The 20,069-nt window shown below is 37.9% G+C and overlaps 1 protein-coding gene across 9 annotated transcripts in view; it reads left to right on the top strand.

Moving 5' to 3' along the window:
• The window catches only part of TASP1 (taspase 1), a 371,502-nt gene that overhangs the window by 2,581 nt on the left and 348,852 nt on the right, over positions 1-20,069 (top strand). For all 9 annotated transcript variants that reach the window (XR_009497636.1, XM_059897552.1, XM_059897550.1 and 6 more), the window contains 3 exons: positions 6,146-6,364; positions 9,810-9,877; positions 11,953-12,021. Coding sequence is in view for 8 of the 9 variants with exons in the window: in XM_059897552.1 (XP_059753535.1) it covers positions 6,220-6,364; positions 9,810-9,877; positions 11,953-12,021 (282 nt within the window). In the remaining variant the exon portion in view is untranslated. The remainder of the gene's footprint in view (positions 1-6,145; positions 6,365-9,809; positions 9,878-11,952; positions 12,022-20,069) is intronic.

The following is a 20,069-nucleotide window of genomic DNA, read 5'->3' as shown; positions in this document are numbered from 1 at the left end:
ATAAAACCTTTTCTGTATTTAAAATTATTTTGGTAGAAAATGTTCTCAGAAGTGGAATTACTGGGTCAAAGATGAAATAAGTATGTTTTGGAGCTCATTTAATGAGGCATTAAACCTTCAATCTCATGATGTTAAGAGCAACAAAATGCTTCTTTGTTCATCAGTTGCTATAGCTTAAGGGCTGGATTTCTCTAAAAGCCTTTCTCTGTAAGCTGAATGGATTCCATGACTTCCTTCCTCCAACTGCTTCTAAAAGACTAGTAAATCTACAGTGAAAAACTTCAACACCAGAGGCAAATAGGACATGTGGTAGTGTTCTAAATGGCTTAAAGGGAAAAAAAAATAGTGTCATCACATGCAGTAGGAAAATGAAACAATCTTTGAGAGAAATAGGGTCAAGATTTAGACCTTAAATCAGTGCCATAAAACTCCTTGAAGCAAAAAAAGTGGTTTATTCTGAGTTTCTCTTCTGCCCTTGATAATCAAGTTAATTTACATTCATCTTGGTCCCAGAGACAGTGAACTTAAATCTTTTCTTTTTAGTAAATAGTACCCAGTTAAAAAAAATTCAAATATGAAATGTTATGAGGAGAAAATCAAGTTTCCCTTTCATCCTTGCCCCTCCGTCTTCTCCAGTCTCCCAGTACTCTTTAGAGGAATCCATGGTACTATTATTTGTGTCTATATAGACTAGTTCATGTATAGAGTATCTCTGGGGAGCGGGTATATACAAAATTATATATTTTAAGGCTCTTGATACTTTCTGACACATTCCTTTTCAAAATGGTTGCATCAGTTTATGATGGCAATACAGTGCTAATTAGATTTCTTTCTTATTTTTTTTTGTATTTCTTTGAATATTCTTTCTTTAACATTGGATATCCAGTTTATATTTCCTTTTTAATGTATTGCCTGCTCATGTCTTTTGGCATGCTGTTTGTCTTGATTAGCATTGTCCTTTATGAGATTTATTTTGGCAGCCTTTTGTAGATGGTTGTTTTACGACAGCCTGGATTTGGGGAGAAAAGTTAATATGCTTTTCGTAATGCTTATGCTAAGAGGTATGTGAGCTGAACAAGGGTCAAGGCAGTAGGGAGAAGGAAGTTAAATGCTTGAGAAGAAATCTATAGGATTTGGAAACTGGGCGCAGTCCAAGATGACTACAAGGAGAGTTAGAAAAGGATGGTATATATTTGATGTCAATCTTTGGTCATGATTTATTTTTTTACTCCTTAGTCTTAACTGTAGAGATCAAATACTAATTTTATTTTTTTTTAGTTAGGATTATCTGGGGTTTGTGTGGCCCTAGAAGTTCAAGATCCAGAAAAACAAAACCAAGAAAGACCTCTTGGGCCAGTATTTTTTTTTTTTTTTAATTAATTAATTAATTTATGGCTGTGTTGGGTCTTCGTTGCTGCGCGCGGGCTTTCTCTAGTTGTGGTGAGCGGGGGCTACTCTTCATTGTGGTGCGCGGGCTTCTCATTGTCGTGGCTTCTCTGGTTGCGGAGCACGGGCTCTAGGTGCACAGGCTTCAGTAGTTGTGGCACATGGGCTTAGTTGCTCCACAGCATGTGGGATCTTCCTAGGCCAGGGCTCGAACCTGTGTCCCTTGCATTGGCAGGCGGATTCTTAACCACTGCGCCACCAGGGAAGCCCGGGCCAGTATTGTTGATTGGCCATGTTTTTGTCTATTCCTTCTGTAGGTGGGATGAGTGTTGAGAACCTTCAGAATATGGCATTTCTCCTGTTAGTGAAGGTTTGAAGTGGGATCTCATAGGTGTGCCCTATTTTGGGACTTAGACTTGGCTAGTTACCTGTGTTCTCATAATTAAATAAATGTATAAAAAAGCTTTTTATTTTTGTAAGTAATGCATTCAGATTGTTCAAAATCAAAAGGTACACAATGGTGAACAGTGAAATTTCCATCCCTCCTTTGTCCACCAGTCACCCAAATCTTCTGGTAACCACTATTATGCTATATTTTGATATATTCTTCAGATTGTACTTTGCATATATATATTTAACTGTATATTTTTCTCCCCTCCCTCAAAATATGGTACTGCATATACTTCTGTACCATGTCTTTTTTACTTCCTAAAATGTCTTCAAGACTGGTCATTTCATATTTGTGTATTTGTATATCAAGAATATCATTTTTTCCAAGAGCTGCATATTTGTATATCAAGAACTGGTCGTTTCATATTTGTATATTTGTGTATCAAGAATATCATTTTTTCCAAGAGCTGAATTTATTTTTAAGCACTTCCATCAAGACATACTGTTGGTCCATATCTTTCCCATTACAGTTAGTCCTTCAGTGTGTATTTATAATTTTGGTTTATTTTGCCCAATTGCCCTTGTTGAGTCGTGTTAATTTATGCTGCTACTAGCAATGTATGAGAACTCCTGGTTCCCTATATCCTCAGAACATGGTGTTATCTTACTTTTTTGTTTGTTTGCTAGTCCAATGATATGTGAGTGTAGTTTTAATTTGCATTTTTCCTCTGAGTGAGGTTTAGCATCTTTTTTTTTTTAATATACATTTATTTATTTATTTATTTTTGGCTGCCTTGGGTCTTTGTTGCTGCACGCGGGCTTTCTCTAGTTGTGGCGAGTGGGGGCTACTCTTTGTTGCAGTGCGTGGGCTTCTCATTGCGGTGGCTTCTCTTGTTGCAGAGCACGGGCTCTAGGTGTGCGGGCTTCAGTAGTTGTGGCACGCGGGCTCAGTAGTTGTGGCTCGCGGGTTCTAGAGCGCAGGGTCAGTAGTTGTGGCGCATGGGCTTAGTTGCTCCGCGGCATGTGGGATGTTCCCAAACCAGGGATCCCGTGTCCCCTGCATTGGCAGGTGGATTCTCAACCACTGTGCCACCAGGGAAGCCTGGTTTAGCATCTTTTGATCTGTTAGACTGTTATATAATTTTTCTGTAAACTGGGATTTGCCCACTTGCCCCCCCCCCCCTTTTTGTCTTTCTTTTTTGAGACATTTGTTGGAATTCTGTTAGGAAGGTCAGACTTTTAATGGGTTCTGAGTTAAACAAAAACTGATATTGGAGTAGAGATTGCTTCATTTCTAATTGAATTAAAAATATTCCAGTAACCATTGGGAGCTGGCGGCCAGAGTTGTACATTGGATAGCCTGTCTACTTCAGTTCCTTTCCCAGTCCAGCAGAACTTTGGGGCCAGCATTTTTGGAGGAGTTTATTGAGATGACATGGTTTGCTAAATAGAAAAATTTCCGATAGTCTCTGAGGGATGGTAGATTGCTCAAGAAATTGCATATTGATTCATCTTCCACATTTTATTTTTTTCAGACAAGCTTGAGAAGCAGTGTTTTTAAATCTCTCACATATATTAAGAGTGCCTATTACATCAAACCTTATTCATTGTAAAATGTAGATGTTCTAACTTGTTATTCATGAAAAAAAATGCATCTGATGACAGTGAGTCAGAGTAAGTTTTATAGCTCATACTGCTTGGATATGGTTTCATTTGAACTGAAGCTTTGAATTTTCCAAAGCCTGAGTTTTCACACAACTATGTTTGTGGGACAAGTGGGCCCAAGCTCATTTCATGGCTAGGCCAGACCTCATGGCAGGTATAGACTGGCAGATGAACTGCTAATCATTTAAATTGACTTCGTCATCCGACGCAGGAATAAATAGTAACCTATGTCAGAGAAATAACCAAAGTCAAATAAAGGTAATTGATGCAGATCCTTGTGGAGTCGTTGGAAGAAAATCCATCCTCAGGGATGGAGCTACCACCTAAAACAAAAACAAAAACAGGCATTTTAATCCAGTTATTTAATTAACCTCAGCACTCTTCTGTAATCAAAATTTATGAATGTATGTAAACATTTTAATACAACAGCATATATATGTGATTTAAAATTATTTGTCCTTTAAATGAAATGACATATAATAAAAATTAAATGAACTGTTTTTAACCAGGAATTAAAGGAAGTTAAAATACCATATTGCAGTGCTTCACAGACCATTTCTGGTGTGAAGGACCAACTTAAAAGTTTTTTTCAATCCTTTGTTGACCATTTCTTTTGTAAAATGAAAAAAACAAAACAAAAAACCATAAAACCTCAAAACAAAACAGAAGTATGGAACTGTGAATGAAAGATAAAAGTAAAAGCTTATATTTTTATTAGATGTAGCAGATAAAATTGTTTCAAAAGGGCTTCCCTGGTGGCGCAGTGGTTAAGAATCCGCCTGCCAATGCAGGGGACACGGGTTCGAGCCCTGGTCTGGGAAGATCCCACATGCAGCGGAGCAACTAGGCCCGTGAGCCACAATTACTGAGCCTGCGCGTCTGGAGCCTGTGCTCCGCAACAAGAGAGGCCGCGATAGTGAGAGGCCCGCGCACCGCGATGAAGAGTGGCCCCCGCTTGCCACAACTAGAGAAAGCCCTCGCACAGAAACGAAGACCCAACACAGCCAAAAATAAATAAATAAATAAAAATTAAAAAAAAAAAAAAAAAAGAACAGCCTTTGTTTAAAAAAAAAAATTGTTTCAAAAATATAATTATAAACAAAACATGAGGAAATAGAAAGAATTACAAAAACTGTACACATTGTTTATTGAAAATGTGCACGTAGATGTAGAGAACGGACATGTGGACACAGGTGGGGAAGGAGAGGGTGGGATGAATTGGGAGATTGGGTTTAACATAAATACACTACCGTGTGTAAAGTAGATAGCTAGTGGGAACTTGCTGTATAGCACAGGGAACTCAGCTCAGTGCTCTGTGACGACCTAGATTCGTGGGATGGGGCCTGGGGTGGGAGGGAGATCCAAGAGGGAGGGGATATATGTATACATATAGCTGATTCACTTAATTGTACAGCAGAAACTAACACAGCACTGTGAAGCAATTTTACTCCAATAAAGAAAAAATAAGGCAATTAGTATATGAATAAAATAATAATCTCTTGCAGACTGGTAACAAGCACTGGTCTGCAGACCACACTTTGAGTAACACTGTTCTTCTGGACTAGTTGGCTAAGTCACTCTTTATGTTACTATTTATGTTTTCTATTAGAAAAGACTTGTGCTCCTCCTTCCCCATTTCTCAATTTAGAATAAGGTATACATTTTTACCTAACAGTGTGAATCTAGGTGTTTACGTAGTTTCAACCACATGACTCTGGGATTTTCTTCAAATCTCTGTCGAGTTTTAAATGATCCACTTTTCCCCAGTCTGAAGTGTGTCCTGCCATCGTTACTGTTATTAAGCCAAGATTGCTAGAAGCTTGTGAATTTGTGAGAAAAATTGGAAACTTTGTGGTTTAAGTTGCTTGTAATTTGTTTTATTAAGTTTTGTATTTTATCATTTATCTTTTGAGAACCTCAGAAATTACGCTTTCATGAAAATTAACAAGTATATGCGCAAGTGTTATTTTAATTTCTTGGTTTAGTCAGATAATTTTGTTAGCATTTGTCTTTTGATTGAGCTGTAAGTATTACTCTGTTTTTCTTAAGCGGTTCTTCACAGGCAGATGTAAATCTGTATGTTGCTTCATTTATTTAAGCAAGCAGCAATCTATAGCTCTTAAATGTTCTCACCACACACAAAAAATTGTAATTATGTGAGGTGATGGATGTGTTAACTAACCTTGTTGAGGCAATCATTTTGCAGTATATACATGTATCAAGTCATCATGTTGTACCCCTTAAACTTATACACTGGTGTATGTCAATTATATGTCAATAAACCTGTAGAAAAAATAAGCAGCAATCTAGGCTTTATATCAAGGCTCAGTGATGTTGCCAGGACTGCCTGTGGTTCTAGAATGTCCCAGAGGTTATTAGCATTTGGTTTGGAGGGAGTAGAAAGTGATATTTAAGTTATGTTGTGGTTTTCTTCAATGTAGATAAAATGAAAAATAAAATATCTTTGGACTCAATATGAAGTCTTTTTACAACAGTTCTTTTGTTTATGTGACTTCAAGCAAGTGCTGTCAGTGGACAGAGAGATTTACATTCTAACCTTTGTGTATTCTTTGTATTACCCAGTTAAATAACTTTAAAATTAGGTTTTTTTTTTTTTTTTTGAAAGTTATCTGTGCACAAGTTTGTATGTCACGTGTGTGTTAGTGGAAAGAAATGCAAACCCTCTTTGCCTGTTTTCCTTTAGAGTAATTCCTCTCCTGCAGTTACTTTTGGATGGAAGTATGCTCTTTTCCCAGTAGAAGATGGTAATCTTGGAGAATGACCATGGAGAAGGGGATGAGTTCTGGAGAAGGACTACCTTCCAGATCATCTCAGGTTTCAGCTGTTAAAATAACAGCTAAAGAGTTGGAAACAAAGCAGCCCCATAAAGAGAAGCGAGGGGGCTTTGTGTTGGTGCATGCAGGTAAGCTGTAAGTGGGTGAGTTGGAAGATGAAAATAATGTTTTTTTCCCTTGCCTTGAAGTACACCAGGAATTGAATTACATATCTGGAGGAGGCAAACTGCCAGAGGAGCTGGAACCAAAGAGATTGATTTCGATAGAGTGAGGGCCTCCCCCTAGCTCCCCACTTAGAAGATCTTATAATGATGGCTCTTCCTTTGTCTCTTTCACTCACCTACTCTATTACTTACTTTTACCCCATATTTAGGTATTGTTAAAACCAGACACAGTAATTGTTTAAACTCTGGTTTGTGTTTTTAAAAATAATGCTGCTGAAAAAATTTTATTGACCCCGTTTTTGACTTTGTCCATCTTAGAGTATAATTTACACAGTCTTAGAGCTAGTTTGCCTTTTTAATATTATAAAAGAGGAACCTTAAAACCAGAGAGATTAAGTGGCTTCAGCCACATGGCTAGTTCGTACAAGAGCCAGGCTGACACCCTGAAGTGAGCCCTTAAGTCCCAGTCTAGTGTTCTTGGCACTCTATCAGCCTGTAATCTCTACTTCAGAGTACCTTGAAGACAGACACAGTGAGTTCAACCCCTGAGTCCCCATCATCGAAGCCCCTAGGGTTTCTAAGCAGTGCAGCCCTACCTAGGTCTTTTTTTTTTTCCCTCCTTTTTCTTTAGTCATTTTTATTTGCCTGCATTTAGCGTCTAAAGTTCATGACCTCTGTGAAGGAAGAAGGAATGGCTGGGTCTCCTTTTAACTTTCCTCAGACAGTCAAGCAGGATGGCAGCAAGATTAGCTTTGATATGGGGTGAGGAGTGGAATTGTTTCTTCTTGTCAAACTGGTGTTCTTCCTGGTCATTAACTTTTGGATATATCTAAACTGCACAGCCAACTCGGGAAGCCTTATAGAATCGAATCCAGAAGAATCTAAAAACGAAACAAAAACCAGGTTCAATTTCCTTTTCTTTCAAATGATTTTTCAAAGAAGTGAGGTAAATTTATAGAAACAACTCAGATTCCTAGCCCAGTGTTCTTTCTACTACACCATGGTGGTGGTGCATCTTTCACAGTACCCAGTGAGTTATTTCATTCAGAATGAGTATTTGAAAAATGTCCAAGAAAGGCCTGAGATGTGTAAAAGCAACAACATGGAGCTTTTGATTACTTGGAAAGGTTTCCTTTCTATGACAGTCATTGCGGCCTCCCCACTGTCTCAGACACACACCTGATGGCAGTGGCTCTTAGACAAAGTTGGTGCCGGGGACCAGTTGTAATAGGAGGAAATCTGGGTTATGACAGGAAATTGTATGGATGAAGGGTGACCTTCCCCTTCTAAATTATTAGAAGTTCAGATAGAGTGATTGATTATGCAGCATTATATATCTTGTACATTTAAGGGACAAAATTTCAATTCCAGTGTAGAGATTTTAAAAGTGTTTTTTTTTTTTAGCACTAAAGGAGACTTGCCCATGTTTTAGTCACTTGAGTAGTAGATTCTTGCTTTTCCCCAGATCTGTATACTACCTATATTTTACCTAATATTAAAAAAGATAAACACTTTTTTTTTTAATAAGGAAGTTTTTAATTATTTATTTATTTATTTATTTATGGCTGTGTTGGGTCTTCGTTTCTGTGCGAGGGCTTTCTCTAGTTGCAGCAAGTGGGAGCCACTCTTCATCGCGGTGCGCGGGCCTCTCACTGTTGCGGCCTCTCTTGTTGCGGAGCACAGGCTCCAGACGCGCAAGCTCAGTAGTTGTGGCTCACGGGCCTAGCTGCTCCGCGGCATGTGGGATCTTCCCAGACCAGGGCTCGAACCCGTGTCCCCTGCATTGGCAGGCAGATTCCCAACCACTGCGCCACCAGGGAAGCCCAAGATAAACACTTTTAAACCTTAAAATTTTAAAGATGAAACTTATCTTTAATTAAGTGGAATGTTGGTGTCATGTGCATGAAGAGAAAATAAACACAGTGCAAAAAAAATCCCAATGTGATTAAATTTTAGTTAGGTTCTGTTGCTTGTCAGTTGCTTAGATCCTAAGCTTACCTTTCCTTTGTTAAGTAGAGGAATTAGCAAGTGTTATTCAGATATTAAACCATGCTGAGATGGTTTCCCTATTCTAAGTAGAGGATTGATATGTTAATGCTATTAGTGCTGTTAGCCACACACTAAAGTTATCTATTTGGCTATAGTATCCCATGTTTTGGGAAACACTGCTGAAAGTTTGGGGCCTGCTAAGACAACAGACCTGGGATCATTTATTAGAGAACCATGAAGAGAGTCCTGTTAAATATTGGCGCAGGTTCTGTGAAGTTTCAGAGTTTGCTTGAGAAATGGGACTAGCATTTGGGTGCTATGGATTCGTGTTGTTTGGGTATCTTTTCTGTTCTTTTGGGTCCCTTAACCGTAGGTTCTTGGGCTAGTTTTTTCTCTGCCCTGATGAAACGTGGGTTAAGTTTGTGTCATAGTCTGCAGTCTCACAGGAGAAGCCCTGAGGCTTAGAGATATAGTTCTTTTTTTTTTTTTTTTTTTAACATCTTTATTGGAGTATAATTGCTTTACAATGGTGTGTTAGTTTCTGCTTTATAACAAAGTGAATCAGCTATACAGAGATGTAGTTCTTTAACCTTCCCTACTTTGGACCCCTCTGGGGCCCAGCAGGGGGCTGGGATGGGGGCTGAGGGGGAGGTTCAGAAAAAGTTAAAGAACATTGATTAAGGGCTCTTGTCTTGGTTTCTTTCTTGTTTAGATTATTCCCAAATCCCTAACTAAGCAAGTTTTACTCCTTTTAGGGAAACAAATTTCAGAGCCATTCTCTTGAAGTTGCTGGGTGTTCGATTAAGAGACAGGGACCACCAGGATTTCTAGTAGGCAGTTGTGAATATACTATCACTGAGATTTCAGAGACACCCTGAGCTACATTCCAGGGGCGAGAGGATGGAAAAGTTTGGGTAGGAATGGTGATATTGGTGGTGGTTGTTGACAGGTGGGATATAACACCCCCCAACTTCAAGTATTATTCAGAAACTACCTAGTTTTCTGAAGTCACTCTTAAGAATTCTGGCAGGGACTTTCCAAAGGTCAACAGAGAGGAACTTAGCGGGACTCTGTCCTTGACACTGCCTGGGTTATCAACTCCAGCTAAAAAAACTCCTAACTTTGGAGAAGTTTTCTTCGAAAGGAGAGGTGACCTTGGCGAAGCTGCTCTGGGGACATAAGCTATTTCTGGTGCCTCTAATAGGAAAATAGCTTTTGAAAGAGGAGATAAGACATGGTATTAAAAAGGCTTATGGTGAAGAAAGAGAAGCTGTTAGGTTTTTAAGACTCCATACACTTAGGACAATAGTTTTATTGTCACTAGGAGAGCATCAGTTTATATGAGCTATTTATATAATATAAGCAAGGTCTCTGATATCTTAATGACAGTTAACAATTGATTGTTTTTTTTTCACTACAGGTGCAGGTTATCATTCTGAATCCAAAGCCAAGGAATATAAACACGTATGCAAACGAGCTTGTCAAAAGGTATGAAGAGAATGTATTCTGTCTGATTGAAACAGTTTAGTTTTGACCAAAAGCAGCTTTACCTTGAAATTCAAAATTTTAAGGTTTGATTTATAAGACAGTCTTTGGTTTGGACCGCAAAATAATTTTGCTTGTATTTGTGGGGTCTTTTTTTGTTTTGTTTTGTGTTTTTTATTCTCCAAATCATGTTTAGATCTTTTCCTTCCTTTCCCAGATCAAAGTCTGTATTTTTGGAGTTGTGGGCACATAATCATATATCTTTTAATCTTTGAAATGGCATTGAGCTCTATAGAAGGAGGACGGAAAACAGCTCAAAGGCAACCAATGTGTTTTTCTATGAAGGGAAGAAAAAAATAATAAAAAAAAATTAAAATGGGTGTTCTTCTTAGGGAGATTATCCTGTACTTTTACTTCTGTTTTTCCATCACGTAATTTTTATTATAGCAAATTCATTGTCATTCCTGAGTTTAACTTTGCCCTTGTACTCAGTTGTGCTTTTTTTTTTTTAAAGATTTATTTTTTTATTTTTATTTTTTTTTAATTATTTTATTTTATTTTATTTATTTATTTTTTATTTATGGCTGTGTTGGGTGTCCGTTTCTGTGCGAGGGCTTTCTCTAGTTGCGGCAAGTGGGGGCCACTCTTCATCTCGGTACGCGGGCCTCTCACTATCGCGGCCTCTCTTGTTGCGGAGCACAGGCTCCAGACGCGCAGGCTCAGTAATTGTGGTTCACGGGCCTAGTTGCTCCGCGGCATGTGGGATCTTCCCAGACCAGGGCTCGAACCCGTGTCCCTGCATTGGCAGGCAGATTCTCAACCACTGCGCCACCAGGGAAGCCCTCAGTTGTGCTTTTTTTTTTTTTTTTTCCATCTTTGGTTTTTGAGGTTTTGCTAAATTGTTGAATACTTAATGTGGAGGCAGGAATGGACTCAGAAGAAATATTGTTTGTTTTTATTTTGATTCTGACTGTATACTCTTGTAGGCAAACCTTCCATTACTTTTTATGCAAATAGAATGTTAATTGGACATTGCATATCAAGTAAATAGGGGTCTCTCAGCTCTTTTCATTTATATTTACGTACCATTTAAAGAAGATTATACTTTATTAGCGATCCAAGATTTTTCTTATGAATGAAATCTCATAAATGAATAAGAATATTTGGTTACAGGGATTTCATTTTTTTAAAAAAATTTATAATAAAGGTAAATATTCTTTAAGCTATTTTATATTACTTTATCTTATTTTTCAAAGTGTGAAATCTTTTTGTTATCTGAGAAGAAATGGTTTATAGGAATATAGTTCTGTATATAATACATTTAGAGTGTGTAACCAGCCTCCTTAATTTATACAACAAATGAACTTCTTAAAAGTTTCATGAGGAATACAGTGCTTAGTTTTTGATCTTTGTTGACTAAATCGGAGCTTCAGTAATTCATTTAAAAATCAGTCTTCCTTCTCTTTCTTTCCTGTCTTAATTTATACCTAAGAAGCAAGGTGATTTTAGTGACCTTTACTCTCTATAGATTATATTACAAAAGAATATGGTATGTTTATCTCGATGTAGAATACCTTATAGAATCAAAAATGCTTTTGTCAAATGTATGCTCCATCTAAGGATTCTGGAATGCCTCTGTGACTGAGAGTAACTACTTTTTATAGTTAGGGGTAGAGAGAGTAGTAATGGTGGGATGAGTAATTGTTAGCTTAGTCTGTATAAAATATGAATTCAAATTTCAAAATGGAATTCATATAATTTCTGTGGCTCTGTGAATTGCCCTGTGATGAATGAAGCCCTTTCACTTACTAAATTTCTTGTACTTTGTATTTAGTGGCTAAATTTATTCATTGTCTTAATTTGAATAATAATAAGTGAGCTATATCATAAATTATCCTGAATAATTGCTTATTTTAAATCTAAGTCGTTTATGTCTTGAGGTATGGAATGGAACTCTAGTGATCAATTTTTATTAACTCTAAATGTCTCCTACACTTCTTCAAGCCTTTGGAAAGTTTCTGGGTATGTTTAAGAAGTTGTGGTTTTAAAATGAATAATCTTGCCCCTTGGTTTCGTAGGCAATTGAAAAGCTACAGGCTGGTGCCCTTGCAACAGATGCAGTGACTGCAGCCCTGGTGGAACTTGAGGTATTTCTTTTCTCTGTTTCATTTAAAATATTTGTGAGTTTATGTTCATTATTCTTAAATGACATGAAACTGTTGTTTAGTCAACCATCAATTATATGACCAGCGTTTCTCAACAATATTAACAAGGTATGAAAAAGCCTGTGATTTTGTTAGGTTGTTCTCATTGGAGACTTCTCCGAATAATATAAAAAAGTTGGTTAAATTCATTTTTCCCTGGTTTTGTGAGATTCATGAATACAAGTTACTGGTGATTGGATGCTTGAATTTCTTGAATATTTTCAGAAGAAAAATTCCTGAAGTTAACACCTTCTGAAAGTAATACATGTTCTGTTGTTTAGAAAACAAAAAACTCCAACTGTCTAGAAGTGTCCAAAGTGGAGGGGGAAGTTTCCTCACAAACTTAGCGGTTGGATATATATCCTGAAGCTGTGCTCTGTGAGGTGTGTCTTGTCCAGTGTGATAGGTTGGTCTCCAGTTAATCGTGGACATTGAGGAATTCATTGAGGAGGTTCTCAAGTTCGCTGTAATCCTTGCTCCTCCAGAGTGAGGGTCTCTTAATTCTCTTAACCTGGAACCCTGAGGATGAGTTTGTCCAGGGGATACTGAGGGCTTCAGAAGACTGACTTCTGTTGCTCAAACTTAGAGAAGGTAGATTAGTGTAAGTCAGTTTAGAGCAGCGGTCCCCAACCTTTTTGGCACCAGGGACCAGTTTCGTGGAAGACAATTTTTCCACAGACGCAGGGAGGGGAGGAGATGGTTTTGGGATGATTCAAGTGCATTACATTTATTGTGCACTTTATTTCTATTATTATTGCATTGTAATATATAATGAAATAATTATATAACTCCCCATAATGCAGAATCAGTGGGAGCCCTGAGCTTGTTTTCCTGCAACTAGATGGTCCCATCTGGGGGTGATGGGAGACATTGACACCCGAAGTGTGTTGCTTATGTCCAGTCTACTCCGTAAGATGCAGCTTCATTGTCACTTGCCACTCACTTGATAGGGTTTTGATATGAGTCTGCAAGCAACTGATTTATTATGGTCTCTGTGCAGTCAAACCTCTCTGCTAATGATAATCTGTATTTGCAGCCGCTCCCCAGTGCTAGCATCACTGCCTCAGCTCCACCTCAGATCATCAGGCATTAGATTCTCATAAGGAACGCGCAACCTAGATCCCTCGCATGTGCAGTTCACCGTAAGGTTCACGCTCCTATGAGAATCTAATGCCGCCGCTGATCTGACAGGAGGCGGAGCTCAGGTGGTAATGCGAGCGATGGGGAGCGGCTGTAAATACAGATGAAGCTTCACTCGCTCACCCACTGCTCACCTTCTGCTGTGCGGCCCGGTTCCTAACAGGCCACGGACTAGTAGCCGTCCTTGGCCCTGGGGTTGGGGACCCCTGGTTTAGAGAACAGTGAACAAATAGTTATTTGCTTGAGAAGATTACTAGGGGACTCAAATAAGACATGAAGATAAAACAGGGATGAGTTTGAGGGAGGAGGTGTTAGAGTAGACTGTCCCAAATTGACTGGATTAGGCTCTCATATCAGGGCACCTACCCTGACAGGCCAGGCCTTGCTTTTACCTGTGAAGATTGCCCAGGAGTTTACCAGAAGTCCTAGACATGTTTTCTGTATATTCCCCTGGTTAATTGCAGAGTTACGCTTTTAATCGTGCTCTGTAGATTGTACTCTGTCTTGTTAACACTTTGAGCTTGGTCCTAGGGTATGTAGTCAAGAAAGATGAATATATATGGTGGGCACCAGTTCCACTGTAGTTTGGTCCCTGAGGTGTGTGACTTGGGGATATGTGGTCTCCTTCCTATTGAGACTGATACATCTTATATTAGCTCTACCAATCAGTAGCCATGAGTCCCTGGGCACCTAACAGACTCTCCTTGACTCAGTTTACCCATTTATAATACGGGGATGATAATTTCTACTTTACAGTCGTGAAGATTGAGTTAACATATGATAATCACTTAGAACGGTATGAGGCACATAGTAAACACTTTGTAACTGTTAGTAGCTATTACTGTTGTGAGGTGCTTTGGAAATTATATATATGAGGTGAATATTTATGTTAACTCTTTACATTGTCAAAGGAAAGTTAATTATATGTTGTGGGTAAAAGGGCAAAAGTGACACAAGGAAGAAGATTGATGTGCTTACCACCAAATCTTACCTTTACTCAAAACACACACAAGGAAAGCTTCATCTAACTTAATTCAGTTATTAATTGCAAATTACTCTTCTTTGTGTAGAAGACGATGTCCTGAGGTTACAGGTGCATGGAGCCCGTGTGGGTCTGGGGAAAGAAGATTAATGAATAGCTGGGTATATATTGTACCATAATGGCAACTATGAATACAACATTGAGTAAAATTAAGTTTTCCTTTTTCTTTTCATCTTAGAATAACTTTAATTTTCTCAGGTCCTACTTATATCATGCTCAGTATTTCATTACATTTTTCCCATGATGAATCAATCCTACTTTTAAAGAGTTTACTTATGTATATTTAATAATGATTTAAAATACATTGTGGAATGAGTTACATGTGAGTAAATGAGCTTTATAGTTTTGAATGATGACCTGTGTTTTTTAAGAGTGTGGATATGAAGGTTTTTAAAAAAACAAATGTGTTCTCTTATTTTGATTGGACTATGTTATATGGCCTGAGTGAGTTTAGTGTACTTTCCTCCCTTTAATTATTAAGTTTGGGGAAGAATTTCAATGAACTATCTTGAAAAATTCATTTTTATATGGGATCTTTGATTGAAATATATGTCAGTAGTTTAAAGGTTAAGGCTACACTAACTGGAGGAATTTGCCTGAATCTTAAGAATTATGTTGGAAGTCATGCATATACTGCCCCCTGCAGTTTCAGTCACCTTGCGTAATTGTGATTCATCACCTTTGAATAGGGTGAAGTCTTCAACTAAAGAGTTTAATCAAAGAGGTATTGTAATAGTTTGAGTCAATGGAAAGATATATAAAAATTGGATTCATGTATTTTCTGTACTTAGAGAAATATAAGTAACAATATTAAATCCTTTCAGCCAACTGAAAATTCCCAGAGTCTGATTTATACTGTGTTATGTTTAATTTGAGAGTAACCACTTATCTTTAGTTTTGATCAATCTATTTAGTAGAGCTAAGTTTTGTCCTAATTATCAAATAGATATGGGTGATCGTTATACCTTTGTCTTTTGACTTTGGGATATACTTTTGACTTAAAAAAAACCATACTTTTAAAACTTGTTTGTTACATTATTACTTAGGCAGATAACTAAAATTGGTTTGAGTTTCCTGAGGACTTTACTAACTGTAGATTGAAATGACTGAAATGGTTTAATGGTCCTTATTGGCTAGAAGGAGTATCTGGCCTTGTATTTGGGAAAATATGAAAATTTGCATTTACCCAAATAGTGAAAAGTACACTAACCTCAACTTGTTGCCATGGAGGAGGAAGAGACAAGGTGAAAGAAAAGAAAATTTATAATAGAAAAAAATTGTTTCAGTGGCCTCTGTAACTTATACAGGCCACTTAGACAAATCATTTTTGAGCTTTTCTTGGAATCCCATTCCCTTGTGTAGTTTCATTTTTCTCATCCACCAGGACAGACAAGTGGTGTTATCATAAGACTACAACTTCTGGACACCAGAGGGAGTGTTCCCTTCATTCAAATAAGGGGTGGGGGGCATGTGCGTAAGTTCCTGCCTAGTAAACTGACTAGCTTCTCCCTTTGGGGTTTTGGGAGGGAAGGTGGTCACTTGTATGAGAGGTGTTCTGCAGTGTGGAGTTGAAAATGAGATGATGCCAAAGTGCATTTTGTTTATCTTCAAAATGTGGTGAAGGAAATGGAAAGGTCAGTTTTATAGATCATATTTTAATAATTTATTGTTAAAGTGATTTGGTCCCATTGTTTCATTTAACTATTTATAGTTTTTTTGAGATTCTTTTTATAACTGATGGGAAAGGGACTTCTATCAACCCTGATTTCCCTCACAGCAGAGGAGATAAATTTGTGAAACAATTTGATCTTCATACCTAGGGCTGTGCATTTGGAAGACAGTTGTTTTCATGCCTGCTTTTGAAATAGTTTTGGTTCGGGTAGTGACAGTAGATTTAAAATTCTAGACCATAATTTTGCACATTTCACATGTATATCTTCTGATATGAATTTCTTATGTGAGAAAATTAGATATAGATCTGGGTGAGTCATGATGCCACTGCTAAAGTAGAGAGTGTTTCATAGATTCTGACAGAAAATGAACTCATAAAATGCTTACTGAAGTGCCCTTTGCACATCAGTATATTTTTCTTAAAAAGTACGAAGATGTGCTTTAAAAAGTTCTAATAAGGAATAATAGGTGAAATATGACTGACAAACTTTTGAGAGGTTACTTGTCATTTTGTGAGGAAACTGATGAATCTGGCTGGCTGGCTGGTGTATCCTTTGAGAGATTTTGGTTAATTCATTTTGAAAACTGATTATTTTGGTAGGTAGAATACTATGCATTAGCAATAGTGATAAATATAGCTTGTAAATTTCGTATAGTGAAAGGTAATTTGCACAGGCTCCCTTGTTAAAAATGTTTTGTTGAACTTACGTTATTCTAAGTAGACCCTGCTGTTCTTTTGTTGACTTGCTTCATTCTTTAAGTCTTCATATGGTCAGGGGAGGTGGTAATTCATGGTCAAAACTTGTTTATTGTCCAAATGCTTTAGCATTTAAAGGGCAGTTTATATTGGGCACAAGTTTTTATGTCTGCTAAAAACGGTCCATTGTCTTTGGATCTCTATATAATCCAATATGATGCTTGCTTATAAACTCTAGAAATTCCTTTAAAAAGTAACTTCTTATCCAGATGGCTGATAGTTTGGGGTGTGAGAGAAAAAATGTAGGCATTTGCATTACTGTATATTTATATTATTATATATAATATTGTTACGCATTTATCTGACCTCTACATCCTGAGATGTAGAGCCAGCTCTGCATGCATTTCTATAAAGCAGGGATCTCCAGAATGTCATCACCATTGAGTAGTCTGTTGTTGGTGGACCACAGCCCAGGCCTCTGTGCAGCTGCAGGATTAGGCCACACACCCTTCCCTTGGCCTTATACTTCTGGCTGGAATTGTTTGTGTGCCTCAGGGGGAGAGAGAACACCTAAGGCCTGCCAGTCCTTGGGATGCTTAGTGGTCATGAAGATGGTGTGGCTTGCTGCTGGCATATGGGCATATCTAGGATGGGAGGGAATATTGGGAAGGCCTGATATAACCCCCTTTCTCTCGCCAAGCCTGTAGCAAATTCAGTTGTGGGGTTTCTTTGTGATTAGATGCTTAACCACACCTGCTCCCTACCCCACTTCAGTGTTTGGTTTTTGCTGCAAAAAAGTAGGGGCATCTGCTTTACACTCATTTATGTTTATTTGAGAGGTTAAAATTTATTTAAATAAATGAGCATCTTTGTTCTTCTGCACATTTTTTTGTTTTGCAGAAATCATCTTTTCATATGCAAAGGGTAGCTGAGTATTTCAGTGGTTCCTTGCTTCCTCCTCCCCTGCCCTCCTCTCTCCTCCCCTCCCCGACAGGGCTGAATGCATTGGAAAGACAGCTCGATGCATTTAGCTCACATATACACAAGTGCCCATTAACCATGTGACTGAGGAGTCTAATTTTAGACCTACTACCTCTGAAAGTCTCATTTTTCTCTTCCATTGACAATATCTTTTATTCTCTGTAATGGGGAGGGGGTTCCTGTTTTTAAGTATGCGAAGCAAGGAGTTTTACCTTTTCTACTTTGTAGTACTTAAAATGTTTTCATTGCATGACATTTGGATTTTGACTTCGGATGCTCTTTTTACTTTTTTTTTTTTTTTTCAACTTGGTATCATTGATTATTTCAGTCAAAGACCCTATTTTGCTGTCTGTTTAGCAGTATTTCCAGGGGTGCTTCAGTATTTCTGTGTATTCCAGCTGTTTATAGAGTCTTTATATTTCTCTGCATTTTTTTTTTTATTTTTTTTATTTTTTGAGGTGTACACACACAGTTACACTTCACGGAGTTGCATCCAGCCAAGTGTCCATGTTCTTCTTGTGAAGAGGCAGAGAAAAATCACCTCTCCCAAGAATTTCCACCTTCTGACCAAGGGAAATGTGTCCTGAAGAGCTGTAACGCAGATGGGAAGCAACTTGTTTGCTTGTTCTGCTGCTATAGAGCATTGAGTTAATTAGAAGACAGGCTGTGGGTGGCCAAGTGCAGACAAAGAAGCACCAGACAGAGCCCAGTTAGCCTGGGGCAGTAAAAGTAAGTTACACTCTTTTTAAAACACTATTTTTGAGTACTGATGCTGATTCTTGCCTTTAGTACTAAGGGGCAACTTGTAACTTACTGTTTGTGTTTACACAGTAGATGCATCTGTTCTTTTCCTCAGACCCTAGAAACTAAACATGCTCTCTAGCACAAAGTGCCCGCTTAATTAAGGAAAAGTAGTGATTTTTTTTTTCTTTTAACTTTTTTTAGAATAAAAAGAGAACTGAATCAGTTATTACATTTCAGATTAATTTTTACACCGCATCAAAACTGTGTATTAGTTTTTGGCCAAGTCAAAACACTTAAGTACAGAGCTTGTTATGTTACAGAGCTTTGTACTGAGGGGAACATGAAAACAGTTTCACCTTTTTCTAGCCATTTCTTGATGAGCTCTGTGGAACTTATCAGATGAATTCATCTTGGCTGAATCTGGTAGAAGGTATGGTCTGAGATCAGACTTAGCAGTTCCTAAGGAGCTTGTAGCTTTATGTATGAGCCCTTGTTTTGCTCTGGGAGTTATTATTCTCCAAGAATATACTACATTTTAGAATTCAGCTTTGAGCTACTTAAAGCTACATTTGGTAGTGTGGTGGAATTGGTGGTAATTCTGTGTTTTGGTTATGTGGCAGCAATTTAGACTTTTGGATTGAGTGTAAAATGTCTTCTTCTAAATTAATAGAGATATTAGATTCATTGGCCCTTGGATTTATAGTGCTGTGATTATTGAATCATTTCGTATGTGTCGGGTGTGTGTGTGTGTGTGTGTATGTGTGTGTGTTTGGATTTATATCCTTTGGGGCATCAATTTTACAATCCAACGTCTACTGGTTTTTTGCTTTTGGTAATGAAGGGCTAGGCTAAGAAGATTTTTCTGTGCTCAGCAAAATCACAGGCTGATATCATGAAGGTCAATCTGAAAGACTGCCTTTGATTTTAAGTTTTTGTCTATCTCTCAAACGTAGGACTGTATTCAGAATCTGGAAGGGAATGAGGAGGAACTTAAGTTATATAATTTTTAGGAATCTCATCAAGATCATATCCTAAATCCTGCTACAAAGCAGAACAAAACATTACTTCCGTTTTTTCCCCCGCTCTTTCTCTCTGTCTACCTGCCATCTAATTTTTATGTGTACAGCAGGCTTTACCTAAGTGTTAGAATAATGAAGGATTGCATCTCACTATAGCAGAGCAAACAGCTTAAAATGGAATCCTACGCATCCCAGTTGAGAATAGTGCTTTGGCCATTCCCACTGCCAGGGAGTTTTTACTGGCAGTCATTCCCACTCAGGGTCCAGCCTCCTGCACGGTACGCTCATTTCCTGACAGTTCATGACATGCGTATAACATAGGGTATCAACACTATAACATTTACTAGCCTTCTCAGAAAATTCTGAGTAGGGAACTTATTTTTGTTTTCCTCTTTTGGAGTATGTGCAGATGTTAACATTTTCTAGTGGGTTGGAAATCTTTTAAATAAAAAGCATAGTTATAAGTTACTACTTATAAGTTAGTGACACCCCTCTCACCCCTCCAATCTACCATGTCCTCACTTCACATTTGATAGAAGGATGGTTTACATTATTATAATTCCGTGGCCTGTTAGGTTCTTTCTGAGTGATATTTCCATATTATTGTCAACGTGGTTAAAAGGTATAGTTATTTAGGTTGAAGGGAAGTATAAGTAGATGCCAAGTTTGGCTTTACTAGAGAAACAGCTACATTTGT

This window comes from Balaenoptera ricei, chromosome 15 (genome assembly GCF_028023285.1).
Source record: "Balaenoptera ricei isolate mBalRic1 chromosome 15, mBalRic1.hap2, whole genome shotgun sequence".
Taxonomy (NCBI): Eukaryota; Metazoa; Chordata; class Mammalia; order Artiodactyla; family Balaenopteridae; genus Balaenoptera; species Balaenoptera ricei.
Note: the sequence above shows the minus strand (reverse complement) of the source record. Positions and strands in the feature narration are given on the sequence as shown.